This window comes from Ranitomeya imitator, chromosome 2, assembly GCF_032444005.1.
Source record: "Ranitomeya imitator isolate aRanImi1 chromosome 2, aRanImi1.pri, whole genome shotgun sequence".
NCBI classification, from domain to species: domain Eukaryota; kingdom Metazoa; phylum Chordata; class Amphibia; order Anura; family Dendrobatidae; genus Ranitomeya; species Ranitomeya imitator.
This window is the reverse complement of record NC_091283.1, coordinates 716541846-716556840: the sequence shown is the minus strand read 5'-3', so window position 1 is coordinate 716556840 and position 14995 is coordinate 716541846. Positions and strand designations below refer to the sequence as shown.

At 44.1% G+C, this 14995-nt stretch overlaps 1 protein-coding gene across 1 annotated transcript in view; it reads right to left on the bottom strand.

Annotated features, from left to right (window-relative positions):
* Positions 1-10337: 10337 nt before the first annotated feature.
* Positions 10338-14995, bottom strand: part of C2H10orf53 (chromosome 2 C10orf53 homolog) — a 126463-nt gene continuing 121805 nt past the window's right edge. Inside the window, exon 3 of the mRNA XM_069755822.1 lies at positions 10338-10740. Coding sequence (XP_069611923.1) covers positions 10676-10740 — 65 coding nt within the window. The 3' untranslated portion in view covers positions 10338-10675. The remainder of the gene's footprint in view (positions 10741-14995) is intronic.

Below are 14995 nucleotides of genomic sequence, written 5' to 3'. Positions count from 1 at the left end.
TTCTGGGAAAAAAAAGATTTTTTATTTTCACGGCTCTGTGTTATAAACTGTAGTGAAACATTTGGGGGCTCAAAGTTCTCACAACACATCTAGATAAGTTCCTTGGGGGGGTCTAGTTTCCAAAATGGTGTCACTTGTGGGGGTTTCTACTGTTTAGGTACATTAGGGGCTCTGCAAACGCAATGTGACGCCTGCAGACCATTCCATCTAAGTCTGCATTCCAAATGGCGCTCCTTCCCTTCCCAGCCCTCCCATGCGTCCAAACGGTGGTTCACCCCCACATATGGGGTATCACCACACTCAGGACAAATTGGACCACAACTTTTGGGGTCCAATTTCTCCTGTTACCCTCGGGAAAATACAAAACTGGGGGCTAAAAAATAATTTATGTGGGAAAATTTTTTTGTTTTATTTTAACGGCTCTGCATTATAAACTTCTGTGAAGCCCTTGGTGGGTCAAAGTGCTCACCACACCTCTAGATAAGTTCCTTAGGGGGTCTACTTTCCAAAATGGTGTCACTTGTGGGGGGTTTCAATGTTTATGCACATCAGTGGCTCTCCAAATGCAACATGGTGTCCCATCTCGATTCCAGTCAATTTTGCATTGAAAAGTCAAATGGCGCTCCTTCGCTTCCGAGCTCTGTCATGCGCCCAAACAGTGGTTTACCCCCACATATGGGGTATCGGTGTACTCAGGACAAATTGTACAACTTTTGGTGTCCATTTTCTCCTGTTACCCTTGGTAAAATAAAACAAATTGGAGCTGAAGTAAATTTTTTGTGAAAAAAAGTTAAATGTTCATTTTTATTTAAACATTCCAAAAATTCCTGTGAAGCACCAGAAGGGTTAATAAACTTTTTGAATATGGTTTTGAGCACCTTGAGGGGTGCAGTTTTTAGAATGGTGTCACACTTGGGTATTTTCTCTCATATAGACCCCTCAAAATGACTTCAAATGAGATGTGGTCCCTAAAAAAAATGGTGTTGTAAAAATGAGAAATTGCTGGTCAACTTTTAACCCTTATAACTCCCTAAAAAAAAAAAATTTTGTTTCCAAAATTGTGCTGATGTAAAGTAGACATGTGAGAAATGTTACTTATTAAGTATTTTGTGTGACATATCTCTGTGATTTAATTGCATAAAAATTCAAAGTTGGAAAATTGCAAAATTTTCAAAATTTTCGCCAAATTTCCATTTTTTTCACAAATAAATGCAGGTCATATCAAAGAAATTTTACACTATCATGAAGTACAATATGTCACGAGAAAATAATGCCAGAATCACTGGGATCCGTTGAAGCGTTCCAGAGTTATAACCTCATAAAGGGACAGTGGTCAGAATTGTAAAAATTGGCCTGGTCCATAACGTGCAAGCCACCCTTGGGGGTAAAGGGGTTAAATGTTGACGATTATGGCTTACAGCCAGTGAAAATTCAAAAGTCATTATCTCAGTAAATTAGAATACTTTATAACACCAGCTTGAAAAATGATTTTAAAATCTGAAATGTTGGCCTACTGGCATGGCATGGAGGCTGTGGTACTGCTGAGGTGTTATGGAAGCCCAAGTTTCTTTGATAGCAGCCTTCAGCTCATCTATGGGGTTAAGATCAGGCAAGTTTGCTAAGCACTCAAGCACAGTGATACTGATGTTTTTAAACCAGGTATTGGTACTTTTGGCAGTGGGGACAGGTACCAAGTCCTGATAGAGAGTGAAATTTCCATCTCTAAAAAATTCGTCAGCAGAGGGAAGCACGAAGTGCTCTAAAATTTCCTGGTAGACGGCTGCGCTGACTTTGGTCTTGATAAAACATAGTGGGCCTACACCAGCAGATGACATGGCTCCCCAAACCATCACTGATTGTGGAAACTTCACACTAGACCTCAAGCAGCTTGAATTCTGCTCCTCTCCACTCTTCCTCCAGACTCTGGGACCTTGATTTCCAAATGAAATGCAAAATTTACTTTCATCTGAAAACAACACCTCAGACTGGGCAACAGTTCAGTTCTTTTTCTCCTTGGCCCAGGTAAGATGCTTCTGGCATTGTCTATTAGGCTGGGTTCCCATTGCGTTATGGGAACGCGCTTAACGGACAGCGTTGCACGGCGAAATTAACGCCGTGCAACGCGTCCGTTAGCGTGCCCATTCACGGCAATGGGAACGCGCAGCACTAGCGCGTGCCATGTTCAGCACGCGCTAGCGACGCGCTGGTGTTTCCTGGCGCGCCGCGGACGCTGCTCGCAGCGTCCGAGGCGCGCCCGCAGTCCGTTCCCCGCTCTCGCAGATCGGGGATCTGCGAGAGCGGGGACGTTACCGCGACCCCAGGACGCGGCCCCATTAAAAACATTGCGTTAGCGCAACCCGCTAGCGCTAAACGGGTTGCACTAACGCAATGTGACCCTAGCCTTATTAGTCGTGAGTTTCACTTTTTGTATTGAAGAACTTAAATAAATTCTATTAATCACCTAGTTTAGCACATATTTCAAAATTGCGGTCCTGAGACGCGGCAGAAAGAATATTTCCCCAATTGACCCCACTATTTTCAAACTCAGATAATTCTACCTTTTGCGACTTTTGGCGTTTCATACCAACTTTGGGTAGTACTATCAAAATAGGCCAAGCTGGAGAGTAACTGTGACTGGATCACGTGTGGTGAGGCTCAACCCTCACCCCTTTCCCCGACAGATTAAAAGTGTCAGGGTTTCTGGAGTAACATTTCTGGAGGGGCACATGCCACTGATAAGTTGAGCTGAATTAATTAAGTAGAGTGTGCTGCATAATTAATTAGGTTTGTGTTATTCCTGCATGTCCAACATTAAGACTGGTGTACAAAACACTCAATCCCAGAATGAATTAGGACCTAAAGACTTCCTATAAGCCAGAGCAGAGAACCAACAAGCAGCAGCTCTCACCCATATGTTATATAGTTAAAAATCCAATGTAATAATACATTTCTCCTTAACTGCCCAGTGCAGACATTAGAGCTGACAAAGGGCCGTTTAATTTATCAGTTTTTCAATAATCTCATAAACTATAAAGATGTACAATAAAGAAAATTTTTAGATAAGGCTTAATCTCAATCTCTTCTGGTAGAATGTGTTCTTGCTTTATCATGAAAAGTTTGGAGCAAAATTATTTGTTATATGTCGCTGTTTGAAATAATCTGCAATATGTGGTAGGAGAAACCTTGTCACACCAATACGTTTTTATAGGGTAATTACTTTGTGGAGGTTTTAAATAATCACTAGCATGAAAAATTACATGGACGTAAAGTTACATTTTCCTGCTGGAAAAAAGAAATGTGAAGAATATGTTTAATAATACTTTGTGTTGCTTGCTGACAAATTGTAAATTACACTGAAGAAAATGTGCTTTATAATGTGTTGTGCTGCTGAAACAATGTTAATTATGCCCTTACCGTGCAATCAGGACAGCTCTGATTTCAGAAGAAAAAGGGGTAGTAAATCTTCTTGTGTCTGGATACATTTGTTTGTGTGTAGGCATGATTTACATCAGTTGCTATCCACATTGCTGAACAGTACTTGCAGCTGCAAAAAGGTGTTATGCCTTTATAAATAAGTATATCGTACATACCGACCTTCCAAATTTACTGTACTGAAATATGCTTTTAACATTTTATAAAGCCTCATCCAGATGTCCGTGTTACCCATATGTGCTCTATTTGAGATTTTTCATAGAACATGTACCCATTAGTCTATGGGGCTGTTCACATATCTATGTTTTTTCGCAGATTGAGTGGTTCACGCAATAATCATGGAAACATCCATTTTTACCTGCATCACGGATGAAAAGTGTAAGGCCGGGGTCACACTTGCGAGTGTGATGTGAGAAACTCAAGTGAGTCTCTCGCATCAATACCCGGCACTGCCGTCAGCACTCGGGACCGGAGCATTCAGCTGCATAGAAATACATGCAGATACACGCTCTTGTCCCAAGTGCCGGCGGCAGTGGCGGGTATTGATGCGCGAGTTTCGAGTGTGACCCCGGCCTAAGTCTTGGGGTCAGTGAAAATCCCAAACATCCCACGGATGGCATCAGTCAGTGAGCAGTCTGAGTGCTGTCCATGATGAACAACCCAAAGTATAGTTGAGGCTTTGTAATTTATTTATCTATAGGTGAAAATCACTGATGAAAACTGACACAAAAACCAAACACTGATGAAACGAGGATTGAAAACACTGATGACACTTGGACCATTCAAACATGGATGTCTGAATGAAGCCTAAAACAGTACGGCTCAGATCCATTAAAACTGGCGCTTCGCACTCCCGTCTTACTGAGAGGCGTGCAGTAATTAGAGGTACAGAATTAATTAGAAGGCAAATCGGAAAGATGGCTGTGTAAGGTCAGCTTATTTTTAATTAAAGCAGATCTGTCACTAAACTCCACAACTGTATATATTATATATAGATCTCTTAGACTGTCCACATTGGAAAATTTACTTTAAACAACAACTGAAGAACCGATATCAAATCTTTGTAGAGGATGAAGATGGCACACCTAAGAATGAAGCAATACCAGCAAGCAAAAAAGAAAAGGGCACACAGCAACAAGTGACAGCAAAAAGTACAGCCAAGAAGCAACGAAGAGTGGTGGTGGTGGGAGACTCACTACTGAGAGGCACAGAAGCAGCTATCTGCAGACCGGACATAACTGCAAGAGAAGTATGCTGCCTTCCAGGTGCGATGATCAAGGATGTGACCGATAGGATACCAAAGCTCTTCAGCTCCAAGGACGTCCACCCATTTCTTCTGATACATGTTGGCACCAATGACACGGCAAGGAAAGACCTACCGACAATCTGCAAGGACTTTGAAGAGTTGGGGAAGAAAGTAAAGGAACTGGATGCACAGGTAGTTTTTTCTTCTATCCTTCCAGTAGACGGGCATGGCACCAGGAGATGGAACAGGATCCTTGATGCAAACAACTGGCTAAGACGATGGTGCAGACAACAAGGATTTGGATTCCTGGACCACGGTGTGAATTACTGGTATGATGGACTCCTCGCCAGAGACGGACTACACCTCAACAAACCTGGGAAACACACATTCGCCAGAAGACTCACTACACTCATCAGGAGGGCGTTAAACTAGAAGAAGAGGGGACGGGAAGAAAAACATTAGACTCGAACAAAGACGACCCAGGAAAACATACTCAGAAGGGAGGTAAGAACATTTCTAAAACAATCCACAGTGAGGAGATTGGAACAAAACAAAATCCTCTAAACTGCATGCTCGCAAACGCCAGAAGCCTGACAAACAAGATGGAAGAACTAGAAGCAGAAATATCTACAGGTAACTTTGACATAGTGGGAATAACCGAGACATGGTTAGATGAAAGCTATGACTGGGCCGTTAACTTACAGGGTTACAGTCTGTTTAGAAAGGATCGTAAAAATCGGAGAGGAGGAGGGGTTTGTCTCTATGTAAAGTCTTGTCTAAAGTCCACTTTAAGGGAGGATATTAGCGAAGGGAATGAGGATGTCGAGTCCATATGGGTTGAAATTCATGGAGGGAAAAATGGTAACAAAATTCTCATTGGGGTCTGTTACAAACCCCCAAATATAACAGAAAGCATGGAAAGTCTACTTCTAAAGCAGATAGATGAAGCTGCAACCCATAATGAGGTCCTGGTTATGGGGGACTTTAACTACCCGGATATTAACTGGGAAACAGAAACCTGTGAAACCCATAAAGGCAACAGGTTTCTGCTAATAACCAAGAAAAATTATCTTTCACAATTGGTGCAGAATCCAACCAGAGGAGTAGCACTTTTAGACCTAATACTATCTAATAGACCTGACAGAATAACAAATCTGCAGGTGGTTGGGCATTTAGGAAATAGCGACCACAATATTGTGCAGTTTCACCTGTCTTTCACTAGGGGGACTTGTCAGGTAGTCACAAAAACATTGAACTTTAGGAAGGCAAAGTTTGAACAGCTTAGAGATGCCCTTAATCTGGTAGACTGGGACAATATCCTCAGAAATGAGAATACAGATAATAAATGGGAAATGTTTAAGAACATCCTAAATAGGCAGTGTAAGCGGTTTATACCTTGTGGGAATAAAAGGACTAGAAATAGGAAAAACCCAATGTGGCTAAACAAAGAAGTAAGACAGGCAATTAACAGTAAAAAGAAAGCATTTGCACTACTAAAGCAGGATGGCACCATTGAAGCTCTAAAAAACTATAGGGAGAAAAATACTTTATCTAAAAAACTAATTAAAGCTGCCAAAAAGGAAACAGAGAAGCACATTGCTAAGGAGAGTAAAACTAATCCCAAACTGTTCTTCAACTATATCAATAGTAAAAGAATAAAAACTGAAAATGTAGGCCCCTTAAAAAATAGTGAGGAAAGAATGGTTGTAGATGACGAGGAAAAAGCTAACATATTAAACACCTTCTTCTCCACGGTATTCACGGTGGAAAATGAAATGCTAGGTGAAATCCCAAGAAACAATGAAAACCCTATATTAAGGGTCACCAATCTAACCCAAGAAGAGGTGCGAAACCGGCTAAATAAGATTAAAATAGATAAATCTCCGGGTCCGGATGGCATACACCCACGAGTACTAAGAGAACTAAGTAATGTAATAGATAAACCATTATTTCTTATTTTTAGGGACTCTATAGCGACAGGGTCTGTTCCGCAGGATTGGCGCATAGCAAATGTGGTGCCAATATTCAAAAAGGGCTCTAAAAGTGAACCTGGAAATTATAGGCCAGTAAGTCTAACCTCTATTGTTGGTAAAATATTTGAAGGGTTTCTGAGGGATGTTATTCTGGATTATCTCAATGAGAATAACTGTTTAACTCCATATCAGCATGGGTTTATGAGAAATCGCTCCTGTCAAACCAATCTAATCAGTTTTTATGAAGAGGTAAGCTATAGGCTGGACCACGGTGAGTCATTGGACGTGGTATATCTCGATTTTTCCAAAGCGTTTGATACCGTGCCGCACAAGAGGTTGGTACACAAAATGAGAATGCTTGGTCTGGGGGAAAATGTGTGTAAATGGGTTAGTAACTGGCTTAGTGATAGAAAGCAGAGGGTGGTTATAAATGGTATAGTCTCTAACTGGGTCGCTGTGACCAGTGGGGTACCGCAGGGGTCAGTATTGGGACCTGTTCTCTTCAACATATTCATTAATGATCTGGTAGAAGGTTTACACAGTAAAATATCGATATTTGCAGATGATACAAAACTATGTAAAGCAGTTAATACAAGAGAAGATAGTATTCTGCTACAGATGGATCTGGATAAGTTGGAAACTTGGGCTGAAAGGTGGCAGATGAGGTTTAACAATGATAAATGTAAGGTTATACACATGGGAAGAGGGAATCAATATCACCATTACACACTGAACGGGAAACCACTGGGTAAATCTGACAGGGAGAAGGACTTGGGGATCCTAGTTAATGATAAACTTACCTGGAGCAGCCAGTGCCAGGCAGCAGCTGCCAAGGCAAACAGGATCATGGGGTGCATTAAAAGAGGTCTGGATACACATGATGAGAGCATTATACTGCCTCTGTACAAATCCCTAGTTAGACCGCACATGGAGTACTGTGTCCAGTTTTGGGCACCGGTGCTCAGGAAGGATATAATGGAACTAGAGAGAGTACAAAGGAGGGCAACAAAATTAATAAAGGGGATGGGAGAACTACAATACCCAGATAGATTAGCGAAATTAGGATTATTTAGTCTAGAAAAAAGACGACTGAGGGGCGATCTAATAACCATGTATAAGTATATAAGGGGACAATACAAATATCTCGCTGAGGATCTGTTTATACCAAGGAAGGTGACGGGCACAAGGGGGCATTCTTTGCGTCTGGAGGAGAGAAGGTTTTTCCACCAACATAGAAGAGGATTCTTTACTGTTAGGGCAGTGAGAATCTGGAATTGCTTGCCTGAGGAGGTGGTGATGGCGAACTCAGTCGAGGGGTTCAAGAGAGGCCTGGATGTCTTCCTGGAGCAGAACAATATTGTATCATACAATTATTAGGTTCTGTAGAAGGACGTAGATCTGGGTATTTATTATGATGGAATATAGGCTGAACTGGATGGACAAATGTCTTTTTTCGGCCTTACTAACTATGTTACTATGTATGTTACTATGTTACATATGTCAGATTGGCTCTATAATTCTGAAATTAATGATGAGCACGAGTTCAGCTATAGAATGAAACAGTTCAAGAGTCCAAATGTATTCAGTCCCTGCTCACCCAGCCTGGCAGCTGCAGCTTGTACTGAGCAGTGGGAAAACTCAGCAGCAGGAGGAGCTGTCAGTCAGGCGAGATGAGCGGAGAATCAGATAAACTTTCACAAATGATTGATTATACAGTTATTTTGACAAATTGTCACAGTAAATACAGCATCCTTGGTAGGGCTAGCAGATTTATTTAGTAACTAGATAGTAGCCCAATTCTAACGCATCGGGTAATCTAGAATATGTATGTAGTTTATTTATGAAGATTTTAGAATAATACATGAATACACAGGATTTGGCCGGCCGTGACCAATTAGCGAAGCGTGGTTCAACTCTTGCGCCAATTCGCGGCCGGACTGCGCCTGTCGCTGATTGTTCACAGCTGGCCATGTAGTATATAGCACAGCCAAATAGCACAGCTATGTAGTATATTGCACAGCCACGTAGTATATAGCAGAGCCTCGTAGTATATAGCACAGCCACATAGTATATAACACAGCCCACGGAGTATATAGCACAGCCCACGGAGTGTATAACAGCCCACATAGCATATAACACAGCTCACATAGTATATAACAACCCACGCACACAGTATATAACACAGCCCACGTAGTGTATAACATAGGCCACATAGTGTATAACACAGCCCACGTAGTGTATAACACAGGCCACATAGTGTATAACACAGGCCACATAGTGTATAACACAGGCCACATAGTGTATAACACAGCCCACGTAGTGTATAGCACAGCCCACGTAGTATATTGCACAGCCCAAGTAGTACATTGCACAGCCCACGTAGTATATTGCACAGCCCATGTACTACATTGCACAGCCCACGCCGTATATATAGCACAGCCCACGCAGTATATTGCACAGCCCACGCAGTATTTTGCACAGCGCGCATAGTATATTGCACAGCCCGCATAGTATATTGCCCAGCGCGCGTAGTATATTGCACAGCCCGCGTAGTATATTGCACAGCCAGCGTACTATATTGCACAGCCCGCGTAGTGCATTGCACAGCCCACGTAGTATATTGCCCAGCGCACATAGTATATTGCACAGCCCACGTAGTATATTGCACAGCCCACGTAGTATATTGCCCAGCCAGCGTACTATATTGCACAGCCCGCGTAGTACATTGCACAGCCCACGTAGCATATTGCCCAGCTCACGTAGTATATTGCACAGCCCACGTAGTATACAGCAATGTGGGCATCATATCCCTGTTAAAAAAAAAAGAATTAAAATAAAAAATAGTTATATACTCACCTTCCGTTGGCTCCCGGATCCAGGAAGCGTTTACCGACTCTCCTTGCACGCTCCGGTCTCAAGAGTGCATTGCGGTCTTGTGAGATGATGACGTAGCGGTCTCGCGAGACCGATACGTCATCATCTCGCGAGATCGCAATGCATGGAGCGGTCACCAGAGCGTCGTGAGGAGCAGGAAAGGCCTGTTCTGGATCCGAGGGGCCGACGGACAGTGAGTATATAACGATTTTTTTTTTTAAATTATTTTTAACATTAGATCTTTTTACTATTGATGCTGCATAGGCAGCATCAATAGTAAAAAGTTGGTCACACAGGGTTAATAGCAGCGTTAATGGAGTGGGTTACACCGCGGCATAACGCGGTCCGTTAGCGCTGCCATTAACCCTGTGTGAGCACTGACTGTGGGGAGGAAGGAGCAGCCATGTTGCCGCCGGACTGTGCCCGTCGCTGATTGGTCGTGGCATTGGTCGTGGGCGTTTTGCCATGACCAATCAGCGACTTGGATTTCCATGACAGACAGAGGCCGTGACCAATGAATATCCGTGACAGACAGACAGTAAGACAGACAGACAGACGGAAGTGACCCTTAGACAATTAAATAGTAGATGTGTGCAGTTTGCATTGTGAAATCTGGTGACACATTCACTTTAAAAGTTGAGCTTCAAGAATAGGTCTATAAAGTTCATAAAGTATTTTATTTCTGCTTCTTGTTTCAAGCAGCAAAATTGCTTGTTCTACTTCAGTTTTTTACTAAAAGATTAAAGAAAGCTGAAATTGAATAATAAAGTTCTAGTTCTTGTTAGCAATTAACATGAGTAAACTTCTTGTGTTGGCACTAGACTGCTCCCTATGGAGAACGTGAGATGACTGGCTCATCTCTAGACCTAACCTAGTCCCTTTCTCTGTCACAGCAATTACAGAGTCAGGGAACTCAGCTCCTGTACTGATCATTGCTGTGTAATGAGTACAGAATTTACATTGTATAGATAATTAAAAAGTAACAATAGATCAAATCTGTTGATACATTTGACGGTTTATTGCACTGACAGTGTTAGGCACCATTGTGCCGGACGTTTCAATTAGCAGTAATTTATAGTACCTTCTAATTTACGTAACAATTTTATTATTTTCCCATTTTGTATATTACATAAGATTAACATAATATTTATTAATATGCCTTTAACACAGCGTGTTTTGCTTGTTCGCAGAGTGGGTCCAATTTGCCATCACCTCCTACAACACAAAAATAAAACTATAGATTAGCCAACAAGCAATATTTCTCCCATTTTTGCAGGAGTTCTGGTCACTCTTCAGCATGTATATATCAATACTTTGTAAATAAGTAGCTTTGTTGCTAACTCTTTACCCAATAACGTAATCCTGTGCTATAAATATAGGCATTACCACAGAACAGGTTGTATCATCCCACTATAAGGCTTAGACCGGGGTCACACTTGCGAGAAACTCGCACAAGTCTCGTGTCTCAATACCCGGCACTGCCGCCGGCTCTCGGGACCGGAGTGTGCGGCTGCATGTATTTCTATGCAGCTGAGCGCTCTGGTCCGAGTACCGGGTATTGAGACGCGAGACTCATGCGAGTTTCTCGTAAATGTGACCCCGGCTTAAGTGTGCAAACGGCAAGATTTTTGGATTTGCTAAATGACTTGTTTGGCCATGTGCACACGTTGCGTTTTTGCTGAATGGATTTGTCAACAAAACCTGAAGGGAATCCTGATGCCTAAGTGAATGGGAATCCTGAAGTGTCAAGCACACATTGCTAATTTGTGACAGGCAGATATGGTGCAGAAAATAATCTGCAGAATGTCCATTTGTTCAGTGTTTTTTCACCCATTGGCTTACATTGAAGTCAGTCAAAAATGCTACGAAAGCGCAGGTACAAAAATGATTGTGGATTTGCGGCGTACTTGCTTACATTTTTTGCATACATTTTTACACATCAGTGAATGCTATAGAAATAGATAATAATGACCTATTTGGTCTCAGTGGCAATATGTTAGTCAAATGCACCCTGGCTTTGGGCAATCCTGGGGCACATTCATATGGTAACGATTTTCCTGCATTGTTTTGTATTAAACATATGGTTATTTGATTTTGCATCTTCGTCTGCTCATTTGTTTGCACTTGTGAGACTTCCATAATGTCAAACTTTGGAGAATTATTTGCATACACCCTGTTTACTTTGTTTTGTTTTTATATATATACACATGGTATGTGTATTTACTCTATGTATCACACTACCATCCAATATTTAAATGTTATTTATATTCCATGTGAGTATACTTATCCATTTTATACAGTATTTACAACCAATGAGGTGTTTGTATAGTGTGCCCTGGGTCTGTTTTTGCATCCTGCACATTCCTCTATTTTCTCTTTTTTAATGGTTTTAATATGTGTATCCCTTTGAATTGATGTACCAATCAAGGATTTTTTTTATAATATCTTTTTACCCTTTTGTAAACACTGCCTTCCTTTTGGAGTAAAATATATAAAGTTACTAGCTTTGTTTCTCCTTGCTCTATAACGTACTGTCACGTCCTCTGAAGTAAATTAAACTACTAATTGGGTTGGCTCCTGACCCATTACCAATTCAGGAATAGGATCTGGTGGCAGCGGAAAGTGTCCTGAGCTGTTGGGAAAACTGGTAGTGATAGACAGCGTGGATAATTATTGTTCCCGCCTGAGTAGTAGTTATATCGCCCTCACAGTTTGCAAAAGATGAGTCGTCCAAATTTCCTGTTGAGAGGTGTAAGAAGCTTGTTGATGGCTATAGGAAGCGATTGTTGGCAGTTATTTATTCCAGAAGGTGTGCAACCAAATATTAAGTTGAGGGTGCTAACAATTTTGGTCAGCCAATTTTGAGGTTTTTGTGTGAAATTATGTCCAAGTTGCCTATTTTTCTGTCTTTTTTTGTTTTGTTCCAATAGACACAAAAAATAAACATGTATAACAAAACTTGTGTAATTAAGATAATTTTCGGGGAGAAAAATGTAATTTTCTGGATTAATTTCATGAGTGAAAACACTATTGGCCATGACTGTATGTCTGTCTTTCTATATAATATTTATTATCTATCTGTAAAGCATTCATTGCTGTCCAAAACACTAGAAAAACACATGTGAAAATTGCATGCAGAAATGTAGAAAAACGTACGCATTTCCTGCTACCTTTTTCTTGCCAAGAGTTGCAGAAATGGTGGCGAAATGTCAGCATCCAAATATTCAACGTGTGCACATGGCCTTAAGGTACCCAACTTGGGATTTTATTTCTACCACTACCGGATAGGTATCAGTAATATATGTTTCCTGTGTGTAGTAAAACACTTAGCGATCACCTTCTGGCATCAGTCTAGACCAGACTTGGGCAAAGTGCGGCCCGTGGGCCACATCTGGCCCTTTGACTGTCTCTGGAAAACAGAGGTCCACGGGCCGCTCCGTGTCCACTGTCTCTATCTGCGCTGAGTCTGACTTCTTTGGTGGAGGAGGGGCCTCCGGCCACTTCCTCCACCAATGAGTGTGTGAAACAGCTAACGCAATGACATCCTTTCATCGTGTCAGCTGTGTGCTGCAAAGAGTCCGCGCACTGGAGATAATGAGACAGAAGCAGAGCGCTGGGAAACGAGACCGAGGTATGTGGTGTTCATTTTTTTTCATGTATATGGGATGTTGGGTGGGCATGGGGAGGCTACGGGGGGTCGTGCTACACAAGGGGAGGCTATGGGGGTATAGTGCTGCACAAGGGGAGGCTATGGGGGTGTTGTGCTGTACAAGGGGAGGCTATGGGGCTGTTGTGGTGCACAAGGGGAGGCTATGGGGCCTTGTGCTGCACAAGAGGAGGCTATGGGAGTGTTGTGCTGCACATGGGGAGGCTATGGGGGCATTGTTCTGCATATGGGGAGGTTATGGGGTTGTGCTGTACAAGGGGAGGCTATGGAGACCTTGTGCTGCACAAGGGGAGGCTATGGAGACCTTGTGCTGCACAAGGGGAGGCTATGGAGGCCTTGTGCTGCACAAGGGGAGGCTACGGGGACCTCGTGCTGCACAAGGGGAGGCTATGGGGGCCTCGTAATGCACTAGGGGAGGTTATGGGGTCCTCGTGCTGCACAAGGGAAGGCTATGGGGGCCTCGTGCTGCACAAGAGGAGGCTATGGGGGCCTCGTGCTGAACAAGGGGAGGCTATGGATGCCCCGTGCTGCACAAGGGGAGGCTATGGAGGCCCCGTGCTGCACAACGGGAGGCTATGGGGGCCTTTTGCTGCACAAGGGGAGGCTATGGGGCCTCGTGCTGCACAACGGGAGGCTATGGGGGCCTTTTGCTGCACAAGGGGAGGCTATGGGGGCCTCGTGCTGACAAGGGGAGGCTATGGGGGCCTTGTGCTGCACAAGAAGAGGCTATGGGGTCCTTGTGCTGCACAAGGGGAGGCTATGGAGGCCCCGTGCTGCACAACGGGAGGCTATGGGGGCCTTTTGCTGCACAAGGGGAGGCTATGGGGCCTTGTGCTGCACAAGAGGAGGCTATGGGAGTGTTGTGCTGCACATGGGGAGGCTATGGGGGCATTGTTCTGCATATGGGGAGGTTATGGGGTTGTGCTGCACAAGGGGAGGCTATGGAGGCCTTGTGCTGCACAAGGGGAGGCTATGGAGGCCTTGTGCTGCACAAGAGGAGGCTATGGAGGCCTTGTGCTGCACAAGGGGAGGCTATGGAGGCCTTGTGCTGCACAAGGGGAGGCTATGGAGGCCTTGTGCTGCACAAGGGGAGGCTACTGGGACCTAGTGCTGCACAAGGGGAGGCTATGAGGGCCTCGTAATGCACTAGGGGAGGTTATGGGGTCCTCGTGCTGCACAAGGGAAGGCTATGGGGGCCTCGTGCTGCACAAGAGGAGGCTATGGGGGCCTCGTGCTGCACAAGGGGAGGCTATGGAGGCCCCGTGCTGCACAAGGGGAGGCTATGGAGGCCCCGTGCTGCACAACGGGAGGCTATGGGGGCCTTTTGCTGCACAAGGGGAGGCTATGGGGCCTTGTGCTGCACAACGGGAGGCTATGGGGGCCTTTTGCTGCACAAGGGGAGGCTATGGGGGCCTTGTGCTGACAAGGGGAGGCTATGGGGGCCTTGTGCTGCACAAGAAGAGGCTATGGGGTCCTTGTGCTGCACAAGGGGAGGCTATGGAGGCCCCGTGCTGCACAACGGGAGGCTATGGGGGCCTTTTGCTGCACAAGGGGAGGCTATGGGGGCCTCGTGCTGACAAGGGGAGGCTATGGGGGCCTTGTGCTGCACAAGAAGAGGCTATGGAGTCCTTGTGCTGCACAAGGGGAGGCTATGGAGGCCCATGCTGCACAAGAAGAGGCTATGGGGGCCTTTTGCTGCACAAGGGGAGGCTATGGGTGCCTCGTGCTAACAAAGGGAGGCTATGGGGGCCTTGTGCTGCACAAGAAGAGGCTACGGGGGCCTCGTGCTGCACAAGGGGAGGC